The sequence below is a fragment of the Porcisia hertigi genome, chromosome 21 (assembly GCF_017918235.1).
Source record: "Porcisia hertigi strain C119 chromosome 21, whole genome shotgun sequence".
Taxonomy (NCBI): Eukaryota; Euglenozoa; class Kinetoplastea; order Trypanosomatida; family Trypanosomatidae; genus Porcisia; species Porcisia hertigi.
Window position 1 is genome coordinate 443,832 of NC_090580.1, and position 26,454 is coordinate 470,285.

Genomic DNA, 26,454 nt, shown 5'->3' on the forward strand with positions numbered 1-26,454 from the left:
TGTGTGTGTGTCCAAGTAGAGGTCGTCATGTACTTATCCAAAAGATTCTACAAAGTGTGCTCGGGGGTGCCCTCCTCCTCCCCCCCCAAAAAAAAACAGCAAGAAAGGAAGAAGCAACACAAATGGAAGAGGGGGGGGAGAGAGGGAGGAGGAGGAGGAGAAAAAAATGGAGAAAGAAATATGTGAGATATTCAGGAAACACACACACACACACACACACGAGGGCAGAGGGGGGGGGGGGGAGGGGCGGGGCGGGAGATCCATTGATATGTACGTGTGAGAAATACGCTCTGAAGAAACGGAGAAAAAGAGAGACGCAAGGGCCACCAGTTCAACGAAGTGAAAAGTACGTGGTTCGTGTGTTGGAAAATGCGTCCAGGGAGGGAGGGGGTAGCTGGAGGGCTATGTGCGTGTGTGAGGGGGAGGGAGGGGGGGGGGCTGCTGCTGCTTACACCTTTCTGTACATCCCCCTCCCCTTTCCCTCCCCCATTCTCTTACCAGTCATCATCACCCGACATAGTCACAGCTTTAGGTTTCTTTTCTGTGTGTGCCTCTCTCCTTTCACCCTCCGTGTGCCCTTTTTTTTTTGTGAGCTCGTTCTCCGACCAGAGGCAAACGGCAGAACTGTGGCCAACAGGACAAGACCGAGCCATCCACATCCACGCACACACACACACACACAATCGCCACCACATACGGTGTGGGTGGTGAATGAGGTAGGGGCATGGACGGCAGGATGAGAGCGAATAAAGCACTTGAGGAAAACAACGGGGACATAACACACTCGAGCCACTCACCGAGCTCAGAAACATTCCGGGGGGACGTCGCCTCCTCCTCCTCCTTCTCCCGCCCTAAACCCCCACTACTGCATCCCCCCCTTTTTTTTTCTCACGGGGATCCACCCTAATGTAGAACATACGCGTGCGGTTACATCAAGCGAATGCAGCTAGGGAGTAGAGAGATGGGGCGATCAGGTGGCAGTGACGCGATGAGAATAGAGGGTCAAGAAGGGCTGGGAGAAGGTGGGGGCGGGGTGGCCAAGTAGTCAAACTTGGAGTTAGACAGAAGCAGACGCAAATACAGTGGAGATGAGAAGCAAACAAACAAACGTAGGAAGAGGAGGAGGAGGAGGGGGGACGAAGCAGCTGGTGAGAGAAAAAAAAGAAAGGGGCAGACGAGGCAGGCGAAAAAGCTAAAAAAAGCAGAAAATAAACAAGACGATGGCGATGGGAGGGGAGCGAATATCGGAACGACAAACACCTGACGCCGTGTATGTGCGTGTGTTTCCTGTACGCCACATTCCCCATTAGGACAAAGGTTTGAAGCGAGAAATAGATGAATAGCGGAGGGCTACACACATCAAAGCCCAATAACCAGAAAAGGGCAAAGAGTGGGGTGGGGAGGAGGAGGAGAAACGAGGAGAGCGATCCAGCGTAGACGGTGCGTCCGAGTCAGACGAGGAATGGAAACAGCAAAAGAGAGAGAGCAACCAGTCATGCCTAGGATAGATTGGAGTCGTCAATCGAAACGGATACCCCCCCCCCCCCTTTCCCACGTCCCGCAACAAGAAACGGAAAACACGTACCGATACACACACGGACACACTTTGACGCATTATTATGTCAAACTGTATATCAACTGCGAGTCCAGATAGAATGAGGAACGGATGGTGTCAACAGCGCCACCCACCACCGCCATAATCGACAATTCCCACTCCCCCTCTCCCTCTGCTTGACTTACTGAGGAGATGAGGTGCGGTGGTGGTGGTGGTGGTGATGATGCTGGGAGGGGGAGGGAGGGGGGGGGGAGGGTGTTTTCACTGTGTTCACACACACACACACACACCGTGGTCAGGCAAGGATCGTTTATATATGCATATGTGTTTTCCAATGTTCACCTGCCTCCCCACTTTTCTCAAATCAACGCGCGCGTGCTTTCATGAGCGGCGAAAAAAAAAGGAGCTGAGATACTCGCGAAATGCCATCAGCGGATATCGAGCCAACACAGCGTGCTGAGTATAACGGCCTTTGGGTTCAGTCGCCACCTGCTGCTGCTGCTGCTGCCGCCGCTGCCACCGTCGGCAACGACGACGGGTTTCTACTGTTTTCATAGAGCTGATGTGGTAGGGACGGTGCCGCTGTTGCCATAGTGGCCGCCCAGCGTTAAACAGTTGTTGCTGCCACGCTGCACGAAAATCTCGCGTAGACTCGTGGCATGGGAACTGGACGCACTGGCACCGCCCCCACGCTCGGAGACAGCTGTAATGGCGCGTACTAGGCGCGCAAAGTGCACGAGGTGGCACTCGAATACTCGCTGCTCGTCCTGGCTTGTTGGAAGCCCAGCACTGCGCAGGCCACTGTGCACCTCTCCCGCTGTCAAGTCCACCATACCCAGTCGCGCAAAAAGCCCCTCCGTAATGCACCGGGAGAGCGGGACGGTGCAGCTTGAAAGAGCACCACCGCCAATCGTTGCCGTAGCGGCACTGCCGCTGCCCATCATGGTCACCTCGGATGTCGCAATAGACTCTGTTGAGATGGCTCTGCGAAGGCTCCGTGCGTTGGCCGCAGCCGATGGGCCGTCGCCGCTGAGCCCAGCACCGCGGCCGTTCCCTTCCACGGCCACCGTCGCTGCCCCCGATTCCTCATCGACCACCATGCCATAAAAGGCGATGCGGATGGCCTCAGACGGATACCAACCCTGGATCTTGTAGGCCATGCGCGCGAGAAGGGTGTCGAAGAAAACCATCGGCGTATCCTCGTTGTTCGCGCCGTTCCAGCGAGGGTGCTGTAACCCCCCCAGATGTTGATGGATGGGCGAGGTGCACTTGCACACGTCAGTAGGGCAGCGGCTGCAGGGGTCATGGGAACCATCCTCGCCAGACGACTCCTGCGGACCCCCTGCATCGTCGATACGGTTGTTGATCACCAGGAGCTTGCTGTTCTTTGCATCTGCGCGTTCATTCCCAGGAAAGAAACCATTGCACTGCGCTTCATCGGCGGTGCGCTTGTTGGCGTGGTCCGTATTTTGTGTGGCAATATTTGCGTTCGGATGTGCAGCAGTCACACAGGACTCAGCGCCTTGCACGCCCCGCGCAGTCCACGTCGACCCGCTTACGTTACAGTTGGGCATCATCGCGGCGCCAGGACTGTTGGTGATGGCGCCCCTGCCTGCGCGCGGTTTTCCAACAGCAGCAGCGCCGTCCGCACTCGTAGTGGCGACCGCGGTGCAGTTGAGGGAGGAGGGGGGGCTCACGCTTCCATTGGCCAGGCCTCCGCGTGAGAGTGAGGGCAAGCTGTTGCACTTGAATGTGGTTGAGGCCGCCGGCGGGGTTCCGTTAGGGCTTCGCGCACCCGCGAGGTACAGTGCGCATGGCTGCAGCTCATCAAACAGGCCCAGCAGCACCTCCGCGTCGGCGCAGGGGAAGCTGCAGGATTCGATAATGCAGGCGAGCTCGTCTAGCGTGATGGCGGGATGGTCGACCCCTCCGCCGTAGCGCTCCTCCTTGGCGAGGCGGAATTCTGCCATGAATTCGTGAAGGTCTACTGAGTTTGTGCTGAACAGGGAGGCGAGGTCACTGGAGGTGGCCTCGCCACGCTCGATGCCAGGCAAACTGCCGAGAAAGGAGTTCCCTGAGTGGGGGGCCGCACCGCCACTGGAGGGCAGGGCGTTGCCACCACTGCCACCTGTTTGCGACAAGGCTGTGTTGCTCACTTGCTGAGAGCCAACACTACCGGCGGGCCCGCCAGCGAGAGAGACGCTGCTCGCTGGGCTGTTCGTAACCAGCCCAGTGCGCTGCAAGAGATGCGAGGATCCGTGTTTGCTGGATGCGCTACTGCTGCTGAAGACATTGTTACTGGTTGTATTTGTGTGCGTGACAATGCCAGCAGTCGACTGGGGCAACACAGGTCCGCCAACACTCGCGCTGTTACTGACAGCAGCGCTTGCAGATTGCGGGGGCGCTGGCGGAGTGCAAAGACGACAGACAGCAGCAGATGGACGGTTGGGCATACCGCTACTCACAACGCCCCTTGTGGGTTGCGGAGGTGCTGTGGGTAGCGGCGCTGTCCCTACCTGTGTCTCGCCACGATCGCCATCGCGCGTGCCGCTACTGTCTTGACGCCCTGTTTCCGAAAGCGATGACTTCGACGTGCTGCCGCCCGTCGTTGTGTGTGTGGATGGCGGGTGGGTATCGCCGTGTCCGCTGCCCAAACGCTGGTGTGGCTGCAGGGTTGTGTGGGTTTGTCGTCCTGGCGTCAGCCTTGCGTCTTCTCGCTGCGTGTCCAGCGGTGCGAGCTGCGCCGATGGCAGCTGCGGCACTGTACCAGCACGAAACTGAGCGAGGTAATGCAGTGGATTCTCGGGTTGAGCGGTCATGACGCTGTGATAGAGATTGTTTACGAGCGTCACCACACGCGGATTGTCGTGCAGGTACGCGTTTGTGGTTGTTCCGCCGCCTCCGCAAACAGCGCGAGACTCTATCTCCCGGTGGTGCAGCGATCCGCGGGTGCCGTTGTTATTCAAAGAGGTCCCACTCAAGGTTGAGGACGGACGCGGCGCCGATACAGGCGCTGGTGGCGCAGGGATTTGATTTGTTGACGCGGTTGTGATATCCAAACTGCGGTCACTGGTGTCTGCCAGCAGATAGCACCTGCGCGCCGGCGAGCTGACAGTCAGAAGTGTGACGTCTGGCTGCGACACCTCTCGGGCTGGTGATGTCGGCACTGTTGGCATGGTCGCTGTGGATGTCGGCGGTTGCGGCTGGCTTGGTGGTTGGCCCATCGATACATTGGAGCTGGTTGTTGCGGAGGTTGACAATTTGTTTGGCTGAATGACTGGCGGCAATCGGTTGGAGATGGTAGGCATGGACGGCATCGGCTCATGGGAGTGGAGACCATGGGCACCAGCACCCGATTCGAAGCCGCTGCCACTGGGCGCGCCGTTGTCACTGAGGTGGTGACCTCGACGGTGATGACCCTCAACTCCCTTGTCTGGAGGGCCGGAGCCTGTCTGCGTCGGGGTGCATGGAGTTGGCAGCGAGACCATACCGCTAGCACTGCTATCGCTTTCGGGATGAGCCCCGCGCTGGTGGGATTCTTGCTGATGTAGCGGTGGGCGTCGACCTAGCGCGGCCGGCGGCGGTGCGGTGGGTGAGAGGGCTGGCATATGCGGCACGCCCGATGCAAGTCTATCCGTGCGGTTTACAGGGCACGAGGAGGCGCCATCAGGCCGTTGTGAGAGGGGTGTGGAGCTTGAGAGCACCTCTGGTGCCAGTGGAGCCGGCAGGTTTGACCGGCGCCATCCATGCGACGGCGAATTAGAGGCCGAGGAGCTTCTGGTATGGACGGAGTCCGTCTCTGACAAGGCCACCGCGGATGTCTGCAGTGGGCGGGTGCCACCAGAGCGGGTACGCGTCTGCATCGTACCGACCAGTGGTAGCGCAAAAAAGGGGAGAAAAAAAAAGAAAAAGAAGCCCTGACGGTTTAACAACTCCCCAAAACACGCAGACACACACACGGACACACACGCAGACACAGGCGTGGACGGGAAGACAAGAGTGGAGGAGAGAAAAAAGGAGTTCACAGTCAGGAGTGAGGGACTGGAGTGGAAGAAGAGTGGGGAGGGGAGAGGAGGGGGGAGAGATGGAGAGAGTGGATGCATTGATGAGTATTTTGCATGCCGTGTCCAGGTAAGAGGCATGCATGCGTAGGGGGGGGGGGCAGAGGAGGAGGGCGCAGTTGGGGGAGTCCAGTTTTCAGGGGTTTTGTTCGGGTCGATTGAGAGGTTCAAGTTCTCTGCTTCTTTTGATGGCCGTGATGCCACACACAAGAGGGCTGTGCCCTCCCCCCTTCCCCAAGCACTGCTTCGTCTGTAAGGAGTAATGATACGGCGATTGTGCACAAGCCACACTGCAGTGGTGCATCGCATATCTCTAGCGATCGCTCGCCAGAAAAAAAACCAAAGCTTTACGTTTTTTTTTTGAGGTGGGGAGGGAGTGGGTGGGTGGGAAGGGCGCACAGACACAGAGATCCACGACCATATAAGATACCCAAGGGGAAAAAGATGAGACAGCAACAGAACGAGCGGAGTTGATGATCCACGGTAGGGAAGGGAGGGGAGCCCCCAGGGGATTGAAGGACCCCCGAAACACAGAACAAGTCAGCCAACGAAATCAGGGCCCACAAGGAAAGGGAATCACACGCACGCACGCACGCACGCACAAAAGAGTGGGAAAATGTGTGTAACGGATGGGGTATATATGAGGGAATGCAACATGGTGCTTCTGCGCTGCGCACACTAAACCTCAGGTGCACGCACTCGTGCGCAGACAGGGAGGCGGGAAAGAGGAGAATGCCCAGAGAAGGGTTGCTGTTGGTGAGAGTGGCATTGATGGTAGATAAATGTCTAGTGTTTCGCTCGTGTGTCACAGGAGAGAGAGAGAGAGGGGGGGATGGCGAACCCACCCACCCCCCATTCGACAGGAACGAGAAAAGAAGGTAAACGAAGAGAGACGGACACCGACACACAGGGGGGGGGGGAGGAATGTGCAGCATACACAAAGACCCCCTCCACACAGGGATTCAAGACAGGCCGAGCTGCGTACAAGCCCTCCCCCGCCTGTAGGGCAGCTTCAGGTGCAGAGGCGTGTGCAGGTCTGCAAGCCTCCCTGATTTGACAAACCCACACTAATGTGCACGCCAGACTTGGAGAAAGGGCGCGAAGCGTCACCCATGAACGCCTGTGTGTACGCGCAATGATATCGATGCGGGTATTCTGTGAAGTCATATAGATATATATATATATATATATTTTAAATACACACGTGAGTCACGGGTACGTTAAACGTCGTTGAACGCTCTCATTTTTGTTCAAATCTGCTCCTCCGTTTTTTTTCTTATATATCACACACACACCAAAAACAAATTACAAAAAAAAGTGTTTCGCACAGGGAAAAAACAACAAAAAACCAAGAGGAAGAGGGGAGGGAAAGGAGACGAGATGATGATACACGTCGACTATGAGGAAAAAAAAGGGGGGAGGGCATGGAAGAGGGCAGCGAGAAGCTTAGAGAATGCACCGCCAGCGAAACCACATAGGCCTCTACGACTTCCTTTGCTCCCTGTGCGAATGTAAGCCACCTCGTCGCGTTTCCAGGGGCCAGCACCCCCTGCGCGAGGAAAGCTAAACGCTGACGCCCACCTAGCGACACCTAATGGGTTGGGCACCCCCATTCGTGGGAGCGGTAATGGTCGCGAGCGCTTCCCTTGGCCGCCGAGGCCAGAGGCTAGCCGTTGCTCTCTGCAAATGTTTTTTGTTGCTTCAGTGTGGAGATGTTGAGTTGAACCCTGGCCCAGTGACGGTGGCGCAAGGGAACGCTAACGGCCTCAGTAAGGCAAAGCAGCTCGCACTACTTGGGGCTGACGCTGACCTTTATTTCCCCCCAGGGGGTGGTGATGATCTCATCAGCGTTCGCCAAAACCTGGAAAGTGCCTCGATATGTGTCTTGTTCATATCTTAGTGCGCTCCAGGTTCTGCAGAAGCATTGCCAATCCCTTCACCAGGATCGACCTCCGGTGGCAGACGACGGGGTTTTGTAGCTGTCCATTCTGTGGCGACTCCTTTTCCCTCTGACAAAAAAGCAGGGGAAACCACGTGACGTGGTGTGCCCTCGATCCCGATCGGTGCACGGACCAAGGGTATCACATCCTGTGCGCCGTTCTCTTCTTTCTTCTGGTGCAGCAAGCACGACTCTCGAGCCCCATTGCAGGGCCCCGATGAATCTGTCAGTCGCATGCTGGTGTGTCCTGTTCTCACCGAGTGTCGGCGACGCCTCGCCGTAACGCCAAAAATTGTTCAAGGGGGATGACCTCTGGCCTTTCCTACACTCGAAGCAACTCATCCCATTTGTAGAGGCAGCCCTGGCCCTCGTCTCCCCTTGCGGTCCAAACTCGTGGGAGGAAGAATCATCAAAATAAAGCCTCCCTTGCCCTACCTTCCATCACTCCCCTCCCTGATCTCTACAGAGGTGATGTTGCGCACACTTGTTTCCCGCTCACTTCGCAATCTGCACCTCCATGAAACGGATGCGCTCAGTCCGGTTCGACACCAGGGATAACTCGTGCACATACTTCCACACGGTAGGGAACTCCTTCTTTAGTGCAACAGCGAACGCCTTTGCATTCTCGCACACCGCACCAGCGGTCATGCCGCCGTGACCGACGCGGAAGAGCAGTTGGCCCTGCTTCTGGCACTCCACAAGCCCTGCGGTGGACCCTTGCGAGAGGCGAAAGCCGAGCGTCTCGCGCTCGTCGAGGCCATCCAGCGGTGTGATTAGCTTGCGTGGGCAGTGCACTGCAGAGCTTGGAGTCGATTTGGTCGCTGCCGCCGCCGCCGCCGTGGCAGGAGACGCGCTCGCTCTCACCGCGTCTGTGATGGCGTGCGGCAGTTTCGACTCGATACGCGCGTCCACCACAAAATGACTAAATGTGGCGGCAACACGGAGCGCCCTTTCCGCTGCCTCGGCGTCGCCGCGTTTGCATATTGCCTCGGCCGTCACCACCGCGTCGTAGTAGCCATGTCGTTTATTGATCTTGCCACAGTCGTGTGAGATGACCTTGGGGACGATGAGACATGTAGTGCGTCCATTGGCGGGGAACACGCGATGCGGCAAATGGAATCGATGATCACGCACTAGCTGCGGGCACTGTGTCGTGATGACGGACGGCAAGATAAACTCCAGAAAGATGCCTTCCTGGTCGGCATCGCTACTGTTGCCTCTGCTACATCCATTCCCATCTCCCGCACAGACACGCTGCAGTTTATACAGCACTGCCTTGGTGACAATAAGGCGTTTGTCCTGCGGCATGACGTCACACCTCCTCCAGAAAAAAAATCAAAAACGGAAGCTACAAAAGACAGACAGAGATCCTTACCAGCGTGTAGCAAAGAGAGAGACCATGCGTGTGTGTAGTAGTAGTAGTAGTAGGTCAGAGACGACGACGACGAAGAAAGAGAGAGGTGGTGGTGGTGGTGGTGGAAGGGGGGCGGAGGGAATGTTGGTACATGGGAACAAAGGGGGCAAAGGTAGTGGCTGTGGGCCAGATGAAACACCCACGTAAACACATCAGCCGCCGTTAGGGAGGAGGAGCACATGTGCACTGTGCCATCATGAGGAACGTGCAGCATGACAACCTACGTAATGGGGAACCCCTGTAGGTCGACCTGCGGGGCGGATAAGTGAGTAGAGTGTGAGACAGCGACGCTGCCGAGAGGGGGACCCCCCCTCTCCCCTCTTCCCCCCTCCCCCTCCTCGATTGCTAAGATTTGTCGGTGCGAGTATGGTGAAGGTGCCCGTGTTGGTACGTATTTGAGGATGCCGCTGCCGCTCATCTCTTGTCTCCCAGCTCCTGAAAACATCGACTGGAAGCCCCAAACATGCGCATAGTATCTCTGCGCTTGACCCGTACTCCCCCCCCCTACACTCACACAGCCACGTGTGTCGCAGGAATGAAGACAACATATTGTGTGTTCAAAAATGCCTCGCAAGGCTGCGCGGGGGGGGGGGGGGGGGGGTGCCTAGCGCTGTCGTTGCCGCTCTCCACGTCATCGGTGCGCGGTGACCGTCTGGCGCACGCGACATCGTTTCACATCAAGTAGAGATGAGGCCATCCGAAGTGTCTGCGTGTGTGTGTGTGGGGGGGGGGGGGGGGGGGGGAGGGCTGTCAACCCCTTTTCTCACACACACGGGCGCTCTCTTATACGTCTACGCTGAAGTCGTCGTGGTCAACCCGTAAAAGTCTCGCGCCTCCTGCGACACGTGCGCTGACAACACGTTCAGGTCCAGCGCTGTCAAGCTCAAATCTTCTGCCTTGCGCACTCGCGACAGCGCCACGTACGCTTGCCCTGCTTCGAAGAACGACTTGTCCAGCGCTAGGCGCACCATGGGCAATGTCAACCCCTGAACTCGGTGCACCGTTAATGCCCAGGCCAGCTGCAGCGGGACTTGACGCCTAGACAGGCTGAGGCGACCATCCCGCCCGTACACCTCCATCGTGATGGCGGGCACGACGGCCTCGACGCCGGTGGAAAACCGGACGAGCGGCAGCGCTGGGCCATGCGACTGAGCTACAAAGCCCACGACGAGGCCAACGTCACCGTTGGCCAAACTGGGTTCGTTCGGCAGGGATGCGAGGAGTACCACCTGCGCAGCCTCCTTCAAGGTGAGCACCGAGGGCAGCGACACCTCGCTGTCGATGTCGGCGCCGGGGATGGCGGCGTAATCCTCGGAGGCGTAGCGGTGGAACTGCATCGAGTCCAACTGCTGCAGGCGCTGGGCATTGAAGCGGTCCACGTCTTTGCGACGCGCAAGCAGTGTGGTGGCCTCGACCCCGAAGCGCTCTTCCAACTTTCGCCCTAAACACGCTTCGAGCACCTCTCGCACGAGTGGCGTGCACTCGCCTCGCCGCACCGCCGCGCAGCATTGCGCAAATCGGGTGTCGTCGGCATGACGGTAGTCCTTTGTGAAGAAGATCGAGTGAAAAGAGCAGGCGCGCCACGCGGCAGCCACGAAGGCGGGTTTTACTTCCTCGCCAGCGCCACGCGACACCGGCGGCAGCTGCAGAAAGTCACCCACCACCAGCAGCTGAATGCCTCCGAAGGGCCGCTCTGCGTTGTCTACTCGCGGCCGTCGTTGCGCGCCAGACGAGGCGGAGGGCGCCAACGGGGCTCGCAAAGCGCGCGCGATGCGGTCAAGCTGGGCGAATGTGTGTGAGGAGAGCATGCTGATCTCATCGATTACGAGCACTTCGCACTGCTGCCACGCCCGTACAACGTCTGGCTTGCTTTGCACGCGCTGCAGGATCGCATCTGGATCGCCTTCGCCGCGGCCGATGCCGGAAAAAGCGTGCACCGTTTTCCCACCAATGAGCCGAGCAGCGATGCCGGTGGCCGCCGTGACCGCGACTCGCCCGGTGTCCACCAGGTTTTCTTGCTCTTCTTTCCATATCTGGTCGGCCCCGCTCTTCGGAGAACGGTGCTGCCGGATGCGAGGAAGGACGTGTTGCAAGACGTGAAGCAGCCATTCTGTTTTGCCTGTTCCAGCGGGACCACTTACAAATACGTTGTGACCTGCGCACAAAAGCTGTACTGCACGCTGTTGCTCACTCGTCCAGGTCAACCGCTGGCGCTGGGCCGCCGGCATCGACGTGGTAAGACCGCTACCGCTCTTGCTTTCACCTGCTTCCGCGGTACCCCGCTGGGGCACCAGGGACTGCGACCGCATCACTGGTGCCTGGGACGCCAGCATTAAAGGTTCAGGAAGCGAGCCCCTTTGTGGTTCGCTAAAGGCGGCTTCGCTACTATCGTGAGCTGCCTCGTTTATCCCCTCACTGCAAGTGTCATCGTCGTCCTGGTCGTCAACGCCGCGTCCCGACAGCTGCGCCACGCTAGGATCCCTCAGCCCTGCACGCCCAGAAACGCCACCATCCTCGTTCGCTTCACGCCGTGGACCTTTTCGGTTTCTGCTTGCCACGTTCCGCTCCATGTCTTTCCAGCGAGCCTTGTCCTGCAGCACACCGGCCATCATGCGCAGCTCATCCAAGTCGTCTGTAGTATCGATGAACACGCTGCACTGTCGCTTCTCATGCGGCACCATCACTGTCAGGCGTCCTTGCGCCACGCGCGTCGACACAACCCGCTGCAATCGCGTAAGCTGGAAGAAGGTGCCCTCATGTTTTTTGTGTCGGCTGGAGCGCACGACCAAACATGGCCCGAGTCCACTTTGGCGCGAGAGAAAGCACTCGGTGCCGCCCCACTGACCAATCCGTTCACCATCCTCTGCGTAGACAGACACTTTTCCCTGTACGGCGCTCACCGTCATCTTCGGCTTCGGCACGCGTAATGCAACAGCCGCCATCGTGAGGGACAGATGGGTAGATTATGTGTGTGCTCGTGTCTGTGTCTGTGTGTGTGTGTGTGGAGGGGGGGGGGCGAGGGGCAAAGTGAACGAAGCACACGGAGAAGTAGCCGTGTGAACCCCGGAGTGGGTGGTGGTGGGGGGGGGAGTGAAGGTGAGAGAAGAAAATGAATCGTCTATGGATGTATATGTGTCCACCTTCTATCGGTGTTATGATTGCGTGTGGTGTGTCTATTATGTGTGTATGTGTGGCGTGATGGGATTGGTTGAGTGATATACACGTGTCGGTTCGAGTCTTTGGGTGGTGGTGGTGGTGGGGAGAGAGAGAGGAATGAGGCCAAAGGGGATGGGAGTGGGGGGGTAGGGGAGGCGGGAGAGAGGAGGTGTGCGCCAAGGGCACTTCCTTTGTGATTTCCCCTATTTCTCTCTGTGTGTGTGTGTAATTTGTCTTGGGAGAATGGGCGGGAAGGGGGGGGGAGGGGGAGTGCGTTGACTCAGTAAAAACGAAACCAGCGAACGCCGAGAGGGGTGTTTTATGGACGCACACACGCACACACATGCGACAACAGCGCTTCTGCGCTAATCCATCTTTCTTTTATTTTAGTTTTTTTTTGGGGGGAAGGGGAGGGAGGGGAGTTCGTTGGTCCCTCTCGGTTACTCCGCCTGTGATTGCTGCTCACTTTTTTGACTTTGAGAAAGCCTTCATTGTTTTGCTGAGCTCGTTTCCCTTGACTGCACTGGTCATGTCTGGCACAGCAGATGGCTTCGACGAGACGTGTTCGCTGTGGTAGCCGATGTTCTGTCTCACGTACTGTCGCGCACCTGCCTCGATGGCGGCGGCATCCACTTCTTCCGCTGTCAGCCCGATCGTTAGAAGACGCCGTAGTTCCACCTCTAAGTTGTCGTGCGCCGCACGCAGTGCCATGCCTGTGTAGCGGATGCTCGACGCGGTGAGGTGAGCCGCCCGGTCTGTCTCGGCGAGTCGTGCGAGCACGCCCTCATAAAGCCCTGCGTTTGTCTCCTCTGCTTTCGCCAGCTGCAGCCGCACTTCGAGCAGCTCGCGCCGCAGCGAGGCGAGTTGTTCACTGATGGCTGCATTCGTCGGTGTATAGGACCGGCGCAGCCGTTCTCCATGATTGGCAGCCACCACCTCCGGGGACGGGGATGATGCTGGCGAAAGAGTGTCTATGTTGGCGTCTGCTAACAACGAGCCTCCCACACCTGCGGTGCAGGGGGGCGCGGCTGTCGGTTGGGCCTTGCTTTCTGATTTTGAGGTGGTTGCAGGGCCAGTCCGCACTGCGTGAGACGGATAGAGGGGCGGGGCGGGAGAGGCGGCCGTGGCAGGTCGAGGCTCCGCCCCCTTCGAAAGCGGCGCCTTTTTCCTCTTCGGTACTAGTGACCTACGAGATATCGAGAAGGCGGCCCGGCACTGCCAGTACTGAGCTCCGGGGGTGCAGGAGGTGAAGGGGGCAGCATAGGCTGAAGCCCCTAATCGCACTTGGCGGGCGCTCAGGGGCAGGGTGGCGAGCGAGACAGAGGCGGGCATGAATGGACTAGCCGATGCGAGCAACATGTAGAGGGGCACACCCCAGGAAGCAAAGGCAAAACTGCGCGAGAGAGAGAGAGGGGGGGGGAGGGGGAGGGGGAGGGGAGGGTCGCCGCCGAGGCGTCGCTGTAGCGCAGCGTAGTTGGTTACCCCTGTCAAGTGGGTGAAGACGAGTTCGTAATCCTAACAAGTCAAATGGTAGATGGCACAGTGAAATGTGAAGAAAAGACGACGGACGTGTAGTCGAAAGATAAGAGGCAAAAGAAATGGAGAGTACTCTCTGGGCGCGGTCGACGCTGAGGCGCACAGAGCAGAATACAGCCCTGCCAGCTGTCTACCCCGAAGACATCATGCTCTCGCTGCGTCACCCCTCACACGTATAGACACACTCACAAACCAGTCGTGCGTACAGAAAAGAAAATATGTTTTAAATCCTGCGGTGCTGTGTTACACATATATGCTTTGCATTGTATGACTTGCGCAGCTGCCCTTTAATCTCCGAGGATGGATGGTGGAGCGCGAAGCACCTTGGGAGGCGAGAGAGAGGTGGTGGTGGTGGTGGGGGGGGGGGCGTTGAGTGCCAGTACCTACTGTTGTACTCCACTGCCTTCACTGTGCCCGCATCATCATAATGACTCCAAGAGGAGGGAAGAGGGGTGGGGCTGGGGTCGGGTGGAGGAAACAGAGACCGAGATGCAGAGAGGGGGGGGGTGGGGGGCACTCATACCACAATTTTTATCCCTCCTCGTCCTCCTCGTGCTTTTTTTTTGAAAATTACGGTGGTTCCGTGTGCTGTTTGAAACAAACGAAAACACAGCGGTTACACACACACACACGCACACACACCCACACACGCACAGTGTACAATCGCGGTCGCCTTTGGTATGCACGTGGGCAGCTCAGCTCTATGAGGCGATCAAATATTGGGAGAAGAATTAACAGTTTTGTTCACGGCAACCCAAAACAGTACAAAACGAGGAGGGCAGGGGGGATCGAGGGAAGAGGGAGGCGAGGAGGACAAAAAAAACGAGCAGCGGCACCGAAGCTGCTGCCCCCCCTTTTTCGCTGATTCTCAATCTCGACATGTGTGAGGATATTTTTATGAAAACACATGCAACGCACGCATGCATATACACATACATGCCGAGATGACTTTGAACGTTTTGTTTTGTTTTTCACATAAGCGAATAACATGTGCGTCTGTATGCGCACGTCTATGTCTACACGAACGTGCACACACACATATACATATATATATATGCATACACATGCCTGTGTATGTGCGTGCAGGACTCGCGCCACCGTGGGTACCTAACCTTAGGATTCGCTGTTTCTTTTCCCCGGTACACGTACCCCCTCTCCCTCTCCGCTGGATCAGTTTGAGGGGACGACTTCTATACGCTGCTGCTTGGGAGGGTTGGCTGTGAGGTTAGTGAAGTCGTTCACTTCTCGAGCGGACTTGATACCGATCGACGGCTCACACACGGCTGCACCCTTCATTGCCGACATGGGGGACGTCGCTTCTACATTCGGAGTGGCGCCGCCACCGGCTGGCTTTTCGGGTGTCTCAGTCCCAGTGGCTTCCTTCTTCACGTTCAGAAAGCTCTTTTCTACTTCCTTGATGGCCATCTGCTGCGACCACATTTCTTTGATGGAGGGTAGCTGCTGCTTCTTGTAACACCCGCGGCATGTCGCAATATACAAGTCTGAGCCGCCAATGAGTTCCTGCTCCTCAACGTTCACCGTGCGCCGAGTAAAGCAGGCGGGCTGCTCGTGGCACATCATGCACACCGCCGTGAGCTTATCCACCGCCTCACAGTACGGAACAAGATCGCAGATCTTTCCAAATGGTCTGCGGAGGTAATCGCCGTCGAGTGCGGAGACCATCACGATTTTGCCTGCGTCAGCAGCAGTGTTGCAAAAGTTGACCAGGTCTGGGAAAAATTGACCCTCGTCTATAGCCACCACATCAAACCTCTGCCACTTGTCATGGACCTCCTTCAATTGCGAGACGGCCGCCTGCGCTCGCAGCGTCAGCTGATCATGCGAGGCGACGTTGTGCTCATCGTAGCGGGTGTCTTTAGAGTATTTGATTACAAAACAGCTGCGACGGGCGTGGATCTCGCGCTTGACGCGACGCATCAGTTCTGTCGTCTTGCCCGCAAACATGGGGCCGATGATGAGCTCTACACGACCGCTGAACATGATGATGGTCGTCGGTTGTAAGTGTGTGTGTGTGTGTCAGGGGAAGGCAACGTTAGACGGTGGCGGCGGTGTTGGAGGAGTGATAAGGGGGGGGGGAGGGAATAAAAGGTGATCGGCGAATCTATGGGGGAACGCACAGGGGATGTACGATGTTATATGAAAGAGGTGAAGACAAACAAACAACGGGTTCAACTATTGGGCGCTGGGGGGGGGGGGTGGAGGCCGATGCCCAAGATGACAAGGGTCACACGTACAAAAAGGAAGAAAATCCTAAAATATGAGGAAGGGGGAGAGAGAGAGGGGTCTATAGCATTTATGTGTGCGGGCGTGCCTTTATAAGGGGATATGGGGATCCGAGTGTTCCGTGGAGGAGAGGTAGATGTGAGTGTGCGCGGTGTGTGCGTGTGATCTGAAAAGCTCACAGATGGGAAGGAGAGAGGTGTCAAGGATAGAGAGCACAAATCAAAGCACACGAGTGGGTGAGGGGGCTGCGACGGATGCCACTTTGATGAGAGAGAGAAAGTGGCGGTAAAGAAATCGACCAAGTGAGCCCTGCGCCACGTAGGCACATAAAGACAGTCATGCATCCGTCGCACACAAATGGAGGTGATTATTTAAGGTGTCGTTCCGCACTCTCCCCCTCTCCCCCCCCCCCCAGCCGGCTAGGCAACGATGGGAGTCTGGAAAGCACATCACCGCATCAGCAACATGCCACAGGGACGTCTGCATCCGGCACGACACACCCACACAGTGGTTCGTCTGTGGCTTCGTCTGCGTTTTTCACGTGTTTTTAAGGATTTTGTTGGTTGCACAGACTTCACAAAAGGGGGAGGAGGAAAGAACAAACGCTTTTTGGCCCCCCTCCCCCTCCCCCTCCCTCTTCCCACATACGGGCAGACACACACACACACACACAAAAGGGGGTGGGGGTGGGGGGAGTGGTGGGAAGAGGGTAAGTATTTCATGTACTATAAAGAGCAATGAAAGAAACACACACACACACACACACAGAGGTGCGCAGAGGCAAAGAGAAGGGCCATTGTACCCATATGCCGGATCGTTTTTTTTTATAAAGAGGAGGTAAAGGCAGAGGAGGAGGAAAGTCGGTGGCGCTCACAAACGATGCGACAGGGCCGCTTGTCTTTTTCATTTGTTTCCACTCCCCCTCTCCCCTCAAACGGTAATGGGGCGATGTCACGCGTTTTTGTGTCAAGTGTGCGTTTAACGGGTTCGCTTTGTCAGGGGTGTAGATGAGCTACTGGACTCCGTGGGCACTGTCGCCACTGTCGGTAGACGGCGATTGGCACTTGTGCGAACAAAGTTGTTTCCAACTGGTAAACCGCTGGCACTTCTGGCGGTGCGCCGAGACAAATTTGGCTTGGTGCTGAGCATTTGTGCTGCGTTGCGGCGTATCGTGTGTGGCACACTCGCCGCTGACGCGCCGGTGGGGGATCTACCCGCTGCTCCTGCGGCATCCCTGTCGCTGCCTTTCAGAGCCGCTTCACTACTCTTGACGTCGGCGCTGGGCGATGCAGAGCTGCCAGCCGCGGTCGCAGTGGCAGCAGCACCAGCTGGCGGCAATCCGGCATCAGCGGTGTACACGGGGGCGGAGGTGACCGTGTTGCTGCGGATGTACGTGCGGGCGCTCGACTGTCGATGAAATTCTAGGCGCGGTGGGGCGTCCACGATCGCCTTGCCACCCGAGCCCGTGTTCATGGCGCTCAACGCCGCATCGCTCGCCATGCCTCGCTTTGGAGTGTTGCCGTGTGAAGCGGCGGCGGCTTCTTGGACAAAGGCAAAGCTACCGTTAGAGGTTCGGTCGCTGAGCTCTGCACCGATTACCGCAGGGGCAGAGACCTTACGAGAGAAGAGTGCGGTACTTGGCGGGTGCTTCACCACGCGCCTTTGAGTGGTTGCACCCAGTGCAGCAGCGGCCACGATGTCGTTGGAGCCACTCTTCGTGTTCTCCGACGAGGTTGACTTCTTCAGCTTTTCCAGCACAGGCAGCAATAACTCTGTGAGCTGTGCCGACAGCTTCTGGTGTTCCGTGGCGGCACGTGACACCGTCGCCCCGAGGGCGCTCTTCCGGTGCCCGCTGCGCCGCGCCCCAGTGTTGTCATCACCAAGCCTCTCTCTCTCTCTCGGCTCCACGTCCAGCCACCGCCCCCGACACCGCATCAGCACAATCGACGGCGTTACTCAACGAGGAGCCAGACACACCTCCCGTAGAGGCAACGGCAGATTGCAGGTGACGCAGACACTGCTGGAGAGTTGTGTTACTGTTGGTCAAGACGACAAGTGACTCTCTGGCAACGTCGTCAAGCTCGGCGCCATTGTCCTGCATCCTTGGTGACACCGGCGAGGGGGGCTGCTCGGAGGTCCACTTCTTTTCCCTCTCCTCCATTCGAATGAGCTGCTTCACGAGAAGGTCGAAGTCATGCTTCTTGGCGCGCAGCTCCTGTTTTGCCACTTCCAGCTCGCGTTGCATGGCGGCTTGGATGTTTGACAAGTCGTTCATGTCCGTATCCATCTCCCTCACCTGGCGTGCCAGCGCTGTGCGTTCCTGCTGTGCCAGTCGCAGTGCTTCACGCAGCGCGACCTCCCCGGCGGATCCACTGGAGGCAGCACCGGGGCCAGAGGATGCAGTTTTGGACTGCAGCTCCGCTAGCTCCGTTTCTTTGATTGCCAGTGCTTCTTCCACTACAGCCAGCCTAGCCGCTGCCGTCTTGTGCTCATCCAGCATGCGGTTTCGGTCAGCGTCCGCAGCTTCCGTCTTGGCGCGCAGGTCTGCCTCAAGGCGCTTCATCTTTGCTACGAGAACGCCTTCCGACTTGACGGCTCTTGTCTGCTGGTCGCGCAGCTCGTTTTCTGCCCTGCTCACACGCGCGGACAGCTGCTCCTTGGCGACGCGAAGTTCGGTGCAGCGCGCGGTCATGTCACTCAAGGTCTGCTGCAGCTGCTCGCGTTCTTGCTGTGCATCCGTCAACTGCCGCGTTGCGCGGCGGCTTTCCTCCTCGTGGTGACGCGCTGTCGACTCGGCATCCGTTACACGAAGCACGAGCTCACCAATGCGCTCCACAACGCTACTCGCGTCACAAGAACTGCCTGGCAGGACACTGCTCAGTTGCGCACGAATATCTCGCAGCTGCGCCGCTTCAGCGGCCCCCTCCATGTCTTGAATCCGCTGCGTTTTCGTCTGCATGGCGGCGATAGCGACTTTGGCACGGTGCTCTGCCTCGCTGACTGCTCGCTGCGCCTCTGCCACCGTTGCGGCGTTTTGTTTGGATGCATCGCTACACATTCTCAAGTACTCCAGAGCTGCGTTGCAGGTGCCCTCACTTACCTTCTGGGCAATCTCCCTCATAGCAGCCTCCGCGCTTCTTTTGCTTGCGTAAAAGGCCAACTTCACAGTGACCTGCAGCTTTGCAGCACTGTCACTCAAGATGCAGCTCTGTAAGACCACCGGCACCGCTCCGGCAGTCTGGGCGGCATGGCAGAGAAGCAGCAGCTGCAGTACGCGAGCCTTTTGTGCATCCCGTAACAAAGAGGTGAGTGTGCCCCGCGCCAAGGCGGTGGGAAGCACCACGTCGAAGTGGAAGGCACTCGTCAACAGCTCTGGCTTCTCCTCAGCATGGGTCAGCAGTGCTTTTTGCACCGCCTCTTTCTGGTCCTGCTCGGCCGCTGTCTGTGAAGCGGAGAACTGCTCGCGAAGAGTCGACAGCTCCGTTTTGAACTTATCTGCTGCGAGAGCGGCCTCATCCACCGCAGCAGCTTTTGCTCGTTCCGCTAGGCGCAGCTGCGTGGACTTTATGGCGAGCGCCTTCTGCAACTCCCCCATTTCTAGTTGCGTCGCCTGGAGCGCCTCGTAAACTTCTTTTACTGTAATTTCTGTTTCACGCAGTGCGGCATCCATGTCTGTGTTGAGTACCTCGCGGTCAGTATCGCGGCGGTCGAGCGATGCCTCCAGGGAGCGCATGGAGCGGCGCAGGTGGTCTATCTCGTCCATCCTTTCCGAAAGAGCCATCTCAAGCTCCTTGATCCGCACCGTGTTGGGGTCGAGTGGCTTGCGATTCGCTAGCTCCGCTTTCACCTTGTCGAGAAACGTCGTCAGCTCCGGGTAGTCGTGGCTGAGTAACAGAAAGTTGATCTCATCTTCATGGATGCACGCTGAGTGGCGGACGTCGAACTCGATGCTGGCCGCCTCAGAGTGAGTCCGCACTTCGACACTCGTGAGGTAGCCGTAGGGGATTTTCAGAAGAGTGGAGACGGAGCGCAGGAAGCTGTCTTTGAAGGACTCCGATGAAAACTTGAGGCCATCGACGTACATCTGCCCGCCGAACAGGCGGTAGTGGTGGGTCACAACAAGGGAGGTGCTGGCCATGTCTCCACCGCTGCGGTGCTGACCGGCTGCGGCCGGTGCGGAGTTGATGCGACTGTATCCCGCACCCGGTTGTGGTCTAGGTTTTGGCGCCTCTGAGGTGCTCCGCTGGTTGCGCACCTCTGTCTCGAGTGCCGCAATGAGCTGCTCCTTGGAGTCGAGGAGGTTCTGCATGGCTGCAAGTTCGCCTTCGCGGCGCTGCAGCGTCTGCAGGTCGACGACGCTCTGCTGTTTCATTTTTTCTATGGCGACTGCAGCGTCCTTGGCATCCCGCGTGGCTCTGACAAGTTGACGCTCGAGCTCCCGAATTCTGCGCTGGGCATCACGTAGTTGCTTCGCCGTGCCAGGCAGAAAATAGTTTTCTTCAGCGGTATCGTCATCCGTTTTTTTCGACTCACTCTTGTGCGTCTGCGAGCGTGTTGATACAGGCGTGCCCTTGGGCTTCAACGCACTCACTTTCTTTTCCAATGCCTGAATCACCAGCTTGAGAGTCTCTTCCTTCTTCCGCGCCTCCTGGAGGGCGTGTTGCTGTTTCTGCACAGCGTCGCGCACGTCGTCCATGGAGACGACAGTCGCTGGCGTCAGGGCAGTGGTAGGCATTTTCGAAGGGTTCGTGGCGCTGTTTAAATCGTTGCAGGCACGCAAGCCGCGGCCAGTGCTGGTGAGGTCCATGAGCTCCTTCAAGAATGCATCCATGGAGGCTGTTTTGGCCTCCATCGCTGTGTATTCAATATCCTTGAACTTGCGCTCCTTTGCCAAGGTGCGTAGAGCCGCCATGTCCGAGGTGTGTACTTCGTAGAGTTTGAGAAGGCTTGCGTTGTCCTTTTCCATACACTTGTAGTAGTGGTCAAGCTGCCTTTCGTATGCCGCCATCGCCGAAGCAAAATCTGTTGGCGGCGGGGGCGCAGCCTGTGCGTGCGAAGAGCCGGACAGCGCCACGTGAGACCGCGGGATATTGGAGGCATGTGCCCCTACAGCCCTGGCCGCCGCGGCCGAGCCAGTGGGCAGTGGCGCAGAGTCATAGCGCTTTAGTTTACGACTCTCCATGGTTGTGTGGTCAAGCAGTGCTTCGCGTGCGTGTGTGTGTGGGGGGGGGGGGGGAAGGGGGAGGAGGGCAGGAGATGATCTAGTGAAACAAAGAGAGAGGGCGGGGCGGGGGGGGGGGGAGTCTAAGCATACAGGCAAAAAAACAAGACAAGCAAACAAACAATGAAACCAAACGACAACAGAAAATTAAAAAAAAATGCAACCTGGACTATCGAAAAATAACTGTAAAGAAGTCGGGGGGGGGGGGAGGGGAGAGAGCAGACGATCGGTCCTCTCGTGGCCAGCGGCACGGCGTTTGCTATACACCGCGCGCGTGTGTGTGCGTTTGCTTCGATGCAACAAACGAATACTCACTAGCAAAGACGAATCAGATAGGTTCTATAGCGAGGTGTGTGCGTATATATATATATATATACATACATACGTATATTTGTGTTTCACTGTGTTCAGGAGGCGGGAGTTCTTCCTTCACCCCACCCACTTTTTCTTTTGTGTGTGTGTGTGGGGGAGGGGGGGGGTGTACTGTGAGCTCTGTACGTTACTCTAGGTTTTTCCCATCCCCTTCCATCACAAATGGGCACATACAATGCCGTGGCAGATGAAGCGAGCATGACAACACGGCATATTGATGACACGCAATGATAGTGACGGTGTTTTTTTTTGTATTTGGGTACACACACGTGGGAAAACAAATCACCCCAAAACGGTGAGATAGAGAAAAAAAAACAACAACACAGAGGCAACAAGAGAGGTCGATGGGAGATTGCAAAAAGGGGGGGTCGCGTGTGTACGTGTGTGTGTGGGGGGGGGGGGGCAGGGGAGGCAGACACTTGTCACGACTTCTGTGATCGGCAATCATGCACCGATACAGCACTAGTCACCGTGGACGTCGAAGAGTGATGTATGCCTCATCTTGGAAGTAGTGGGTGAGTGAACGTCTCCATTGACGTTGAAAGCTTGTCGTTCATCCCCCCCTCCCCCTCCCACACAGGGCTCATTACAGAGATGCCGTGTGGGGAGTAGGGTGTATAGCATTGGGGTACCCCGCAGAGTAACATCAGCTGGGCATATCCAGCAAGAAGGCATTCCTGCTCTCCCATTTAGAGCGCATCTCATTCGACCTCACAATGGCAGAATACAGGGGCCTATTCCTGTCGTTTTTTTTTAAACATTCTTTGAATTTGTGTAGGACATTGATATTTAGAGGATGCACAGACGAAGAAGAACAGGGTGGTGGTGGTGGTTGAGATCACAAAGAAATGGGTTCCCACTGACTGACTCCCTCACTACTCTTCCCCCCCCCTTCTCTCCCACCCCTTTCAAGAGTCTCCTGTTGCCGTCGTCGCCAGTGTCGTTGATGGCGGTAACCGAGAGTGCGATCACAACCTCTATCGTCACCATCATCCCCTGGTTAGCTCTGCGTGTGTGTGTGTGTCGCTGCCCCCTTTTTTTATTCGTCTCCCCCCCTCCCCCCGTTTGATGCTCTGCGCATCAGCAGTCGGAGGTGGGGGGGGGGCGTTGGCGGGAGAGAATCAGCGGCAATGCGTCAGGGATAACGCGGATGAGCAGCGCAGTGTGTGGAGGGTATGCTGGTGAGGATCCTAGGATCAATAGATCGGCGAAGGATGGGGATAGGCGGGTGGTGTGAGTGCGCGAGAGAAAGAGATGATCGATGATGGCGACTAACACACCAGCACAGAGGGGGTTAAAAAAAAAAGAGAGAGAAGCGGACACGAGAAAAAAAAAAGGTGCCAGAAATCACTCACTTGGGGAGTAGATGTGTGTGTGTGTGCGTGTGTGTGTGTGTCTGGGGGGGGGGGGGGGGGAGGGGGGTCAAGTGAAAATGAGTACTGCTGAAACAAAAGGAGGAGGAGGAGGCGGGGGATATGGGAAGGGAGGCAACCCAAAACAAACACATCCACGTTTACCTCTACAGCCCCACTTCGATATATATATATATATATATATTCATATACGTATACAACAAACTGAGCTGAAGGAAGACGGATGCCTATAAAAGAAAGGGGGGGAATACTGGGGAAGGGGGGGGGGGGGGGGGGAAGGCCGCCAGCGCCAAGCAGCGCTCCCCCGCTAGCATGAAAAAAAAAGAGAGAAGCAAAGAGGAACGAGGGCGTAGAAAGAAGACATTAGCCTCTCATAAAGAAAACAGAAGTATCGAAGACACACACGCACACACGGAGAAGTAAAGGCGACTGCCTTTGGCAATGAAGCAGCAAATGAAAGGAAGGGAGAGAGGGAGAGGTTCAGAAACGGAACGTTGACGGCCACAACATTGGCTTGGCCTATCCAATACGAGCCACAGAAGGTGTGGAGGAGGTACAAAGATACGCACAAGCACATGAGGTGCGAGACACGCCATAGAATAACACGTGGCAGGGTCCCTACGCGCCGTCACCCCCACCCCTCCCCTCTGTACTCGCTGGGGAGAGCGCTGTGGGAGAGCGTGTGCGTGGTTATCCGAGCTGAAGGAAAACAAAAAGTAATCGGCACCGACACACACACGCACCCAGAGGGGGTAAGGGGGTGAGGAGAGCTCACTATGGAAAGAAAAAAAAAGAGTCAAAGAAAAAGGAGAGGAGAGGGGAGAGAGAGTTGGAGTACTATTAAGTCTCCAACGCACACAAGAGGAGGGAGAGGAAGAGCAAAAAACAATATATATATATGTAGGAACGCAACATAGACGAGTCAGAGTTACGGGGCGGGGGGGGGGTACCACCCTTGAAAGGGGCAAGGCGAGGCACGCGCTCTGGACTGTGTGCGCCTGTGAGTGTGTGTGTGATTCAACCGCGCAATCGTTTCGGATAGGACTCCCCGCCACGGAATCGAGAGAAGTCCAGTCGCTATCCTCGTCGTCTACGTCGGGGGCCCTGGTGGCGATGTGGCGAGATCTCGCCAAGGTTGACACAATGCAGCCCTGTGAAAAGTCACATCAGTCGGCTTGGTCAGGAGAGCCGCCACGTTGTGTCGTGTTTGTGCGACGCACTCACGAAGCGCCTCGTTGTGGTGGTGTGCATCGCTGGCGCCGCTTCGTATGGTGTGGCTACGGCTCTCACTCATGTGCGGAGGGCGCCGCTGCTGCCGGCTGTGGAAGGGGTGGTGCTCATTCGTAAAAAGGCTCGGTTCGGCCACATACGAATGCTCATCATTCGGTATCGCGTAGTTCCAGCAAAGCCACGACCCATCCTCCGCCGTGGCCCAGACGTTGTAGACAAGCGAGCGAGTGACAGGCAGGATTGACATCTTCACACGCTGCGTTCCAGCGGTGGTGCTGCCCCTCGCCGGCGGCTGCGAAGCTTGGTGAAAAACATTTTTGGTGAGGCGATCCGTAATGGCAATGGCGCCGTCTTTGCTCCCCGACCACACCGCCTCCCCTACCCTTTGAAGCGTCACAACCGGTGCACGGTGTGCGGTCACGACGGCTGTAGTAGTTAACAAGTGGAGGCTCCACACGCGGATCACCGAGTCCTCGCACCCAACCCACAGCTCTCCCGTATCCTCGAACACCAGCATGCTCAGCACACCGCGGCCCTTCCCCTCCAGTGTGGCGACGCAGCCGCCCTCCGGCTTTTGGGTGCCGCCTATCTTGGCCGCTGCCACATCCCACACTTTGACTGTCCCGTCGTCGCTGCCGGAGACGATGTAGCGACAGCCGCTTTTCTCATCAATGTACGTCGTCAAACTGCGGACCGTGTTGCGATGTCCGTGGTACATGCGACTATAGTGAAGATCTGTGGCATCCCACTCGTGTACCTTCCAGTCTGCACCGCCTGTGTAGACGAAGCCGTCTGCATCGCATATCGCATACAACGCAGCCGTGTGCTGCCTTGACGTGAGCAGCACCATCCGTGTTGCGTGATCGAAGACACGGATAGCACCATCGGAGTAGCCGGCCCACATGCGGCCGCTGACGTTCGCGATGACGAGCGCAGCAGTGCTGCCGAAGGGTTCGATGCGGCTTAGCTTCACGCCGCTGGGAGCCAGGCGAATCACGATGGAGCCATCGGTTTCCCCCGTCCACACTGTGCCATTGGGGGCCACCGCAGAGCAGCGCGAGCGGCCCTCAAAGCGATTCGAGACGGTTACGCAGTCACTGACGTTTGGCGTCCTACGGAGCTGGATCTCCGGCGTTTTGGACGAGGTGTCGCCGCTAGCCCTAGGATAGCTGCACGGCGGCGATGAAACATGTTGGGGTTTACCGCTCCGCAACTTGTGAACTACAGACGAACTTTGGGTCGTCACACGTGTCGAGATCCGAGAAAACGGGTGGTCAGTCATCTTCGCTAGAGGCAGCGTCGTGGGCAGCCCTCTCAAACGTAGCGCACGCGCGAATGTGGGTATTTTGTTTGTGTGTGTGAGGCAGAGTCGCGCTGATGAGGATAAACGAGGAGCGCCGACATCCGACAGAGAAAAGAGAAGTGCGTGCACATCAGCGTGAGAAAATGCAGGAGTTGGGGAGTTGAAGGGGGTAGGAGGAGGGCGATGTGGAGTAGTGGAGATGGCAACGGAAGCGAAGAACTCATGTCCCTCTTTTCGCGTACGGCTGCCTCCGTATTGCACCACAATCCTACCACACATCCCGCACACTTGAGTTCTCTCTGCTCCCTGTCTTCACATGTCGAGATGCTGTGCTCAAAATGACGACATCCCTCCAAAATTCGTTTTCGCATGCGATGCGTCGTGGGATTTGTTAATCCCCATTCCCCACCCCCTCAACTCTTTTATGCTGTCTGTGTGTGTGTGTGTGTGTGCTTGATGCGGATGTATACACACCTGTGTATTCAGCACAGACGAAAACAATGTATATATATAGATATACCTGAAAAAAGAGAGCCGGTTAGAGCATCCGTACGATAGGAGGCATCGAGACACGATCTCTCCCCCTTCCCCCCCCTCTCTTCGTACTCAAACAATAACAACAATTGAAAAATTTTTTTTTATCAAATACTCTTTTTTTGTTCTGCTTGGGAAAATATTTCACTCACAGCGGAGACCGTCTCGAACATGTGCGGACCATCCCATGAGGATGGCAGAGCGTGTGGGAGTGTGAGTGGGGAGGGAAGGGGAGGAGAATTATATATATCCCCCCTCCCCCCCTCACACACATCACTCGCACGGGATTTAAGGAAATGTGAACAGCCAGTTTAGAATGGGTGAAGCAACCGTGACTACTTGAAGAACACCAGAGGGGGGCTATGTGGAAGGACAAAACAACTCCGCCGCCCCCTCCACCCCCCCCCCCCCCCCAAAAAAAAAAAGTGTGGCTATGATAAATACAAAAGCGCGCGGGAAAGAAGGGGGGGGGGGAAGAACGTACACGCATATATAAATATATATAAATAAATATAT

At 56.9% G+C, this 26,454-nt stretch overlaps 8 protein-coding genes across 8 annotated transcripts; all 8 read right to left on the bottom strand.

Annotated features, from left to right (window-relative positions):
• Positions 1–2,106: 2,106 nt before the first annotated feature.
• JKF63_05103 (uncharacterized protein) lies at positions 2,107–5,043 on the bottom strand (the record flags this gene model as incomplete). Its single annotated transcript, XM_067901072.1, has 1 exon — positions 2,107–5,043. The coding sequence occupies one exon, from the start codon at positions 5,041–5,043 to the stop codon at positions 2,107–2,109; it is 2,937 nt and encodes a 978-aa protein (XP_067757435.1).
• Positions 5,044–8,050: 3,007 nt separating this feature from the next.
• On the bottom strand, positions 8,051–8,863 carry JKF63_05104 (uncharacterized protein; the record flags this gene model as incomplete). The annotated part of the gene is made up of 1 exon (XM_067901073.1): positions 8,051–8,863. The coding sequence occupies one exon, from the start codon at positions 8,861–8,863 to the stop codon at positions 8,051–8,053; it is 813 nt and encodes a 270-aa protein (XP_067757436.1).
• An 897-nt stretch (positions 8,864–9,760) lies between these two features.
• JKF63_05105 (uncharacterized protein) lies at positions 9,761–11,911 on the bottom strand (the record flags this gene model as incomplete). Its single annotated transcript, XM_067901074.1, has 1 exon — positions 9,761–11,911. One exon carries the CDS (start codon positions 11,909–11,911, stop codon positions 9,761–9,763), a length of 2,151 nt encoding a protein of 716 aa, XP_067757437.1.
• Positions 11,912–12,587: 676 nt separating this feature from the next.
• On the bottom strand, positions 12,588–13,457 carry JKF63_05106 (uncharacterized protein; the record flags this gene model as incomplete). Its single annotated transcript, XM_067901075.1, has 1 exon — positions 12,588–13,457. The coding sequence occupies one exon, from the start codon at positions 13,455–13,457 to the stop codon at positions 12,588–12,590; it is 870 nt and encodes a 289-aa protein (XP_067757438.1).
• Positions 13,458–14,831: 1,374 nt separating this feature from the next.
• JKF63_05107 (uncharacterized protein) lies at positions 14,832–15,662 on the bottom strand (the record flags this gene model as incomplete). The annotated part of the gene is made up of 1 exon (XM_067901076.1): positions 14,832–15,662. The coding sequence occupies one exon, from the start codon at positions 15,660–15,662 to the stop codon at positions 14,832–14,834; it is 831 nt and encodes a 276-aa protein (XP_067757439.1).
• Positions 15,663–16,883: 1,221 nt separating this feature from the next.
• Positions 16,884–17,405, bottom strand: JKF63_05108 (uncharacterized protein; the record flags this gene model as incomplete). Its single annotated transcript, XM_067901077.1, has 1 exon — positions 16,884–17,405. One exon carries the CDS (start codon positions 17,403–17,405, stop codon positions 16,884–16,886), a length of 522 nt encoding a protein of 173 aa, XP_067757440.1.
• A 376-nt stretch (positions 17,406–17,781) lies between these two features.
• JKF63_05109 (uncharacterized protein) lies at positions 17,782–21,087 on the bottom strand (the record flags this gene model as incomplete). The annotated part of the gene is made up of 1 exon (XM_067901078.1): positions 17,782–21,087. The coding sequence occupies one exon, from the start codon at positions 21,085–21,087 to the stop codon at positions 17,782–17,784; it is 3,306 nt and encodes a 1,101-aa protein (XP_067757441.1).
• A 2,874-nt stretch (positions 21,088–23,961) lies between these two features.
• On the bottom strand, positions 23,962–25,383 carry JKF63_05110 (uncharacterized protein; the record flags this gene model as incomplete). The annotated part of the gene is made up of 1 exon (XM_067901079.1): positions 23,962–25,383. One exon carries the CDS (start codon positions 25,381–25,383, stop codon positions 23,962–23,964), a length of 1,422 nt encoding a protein of 473 aa, XP_067757442.1.
• Between the last annotated feature and the right edge of the window lie 1,071 nt (positions 25,384–26,454).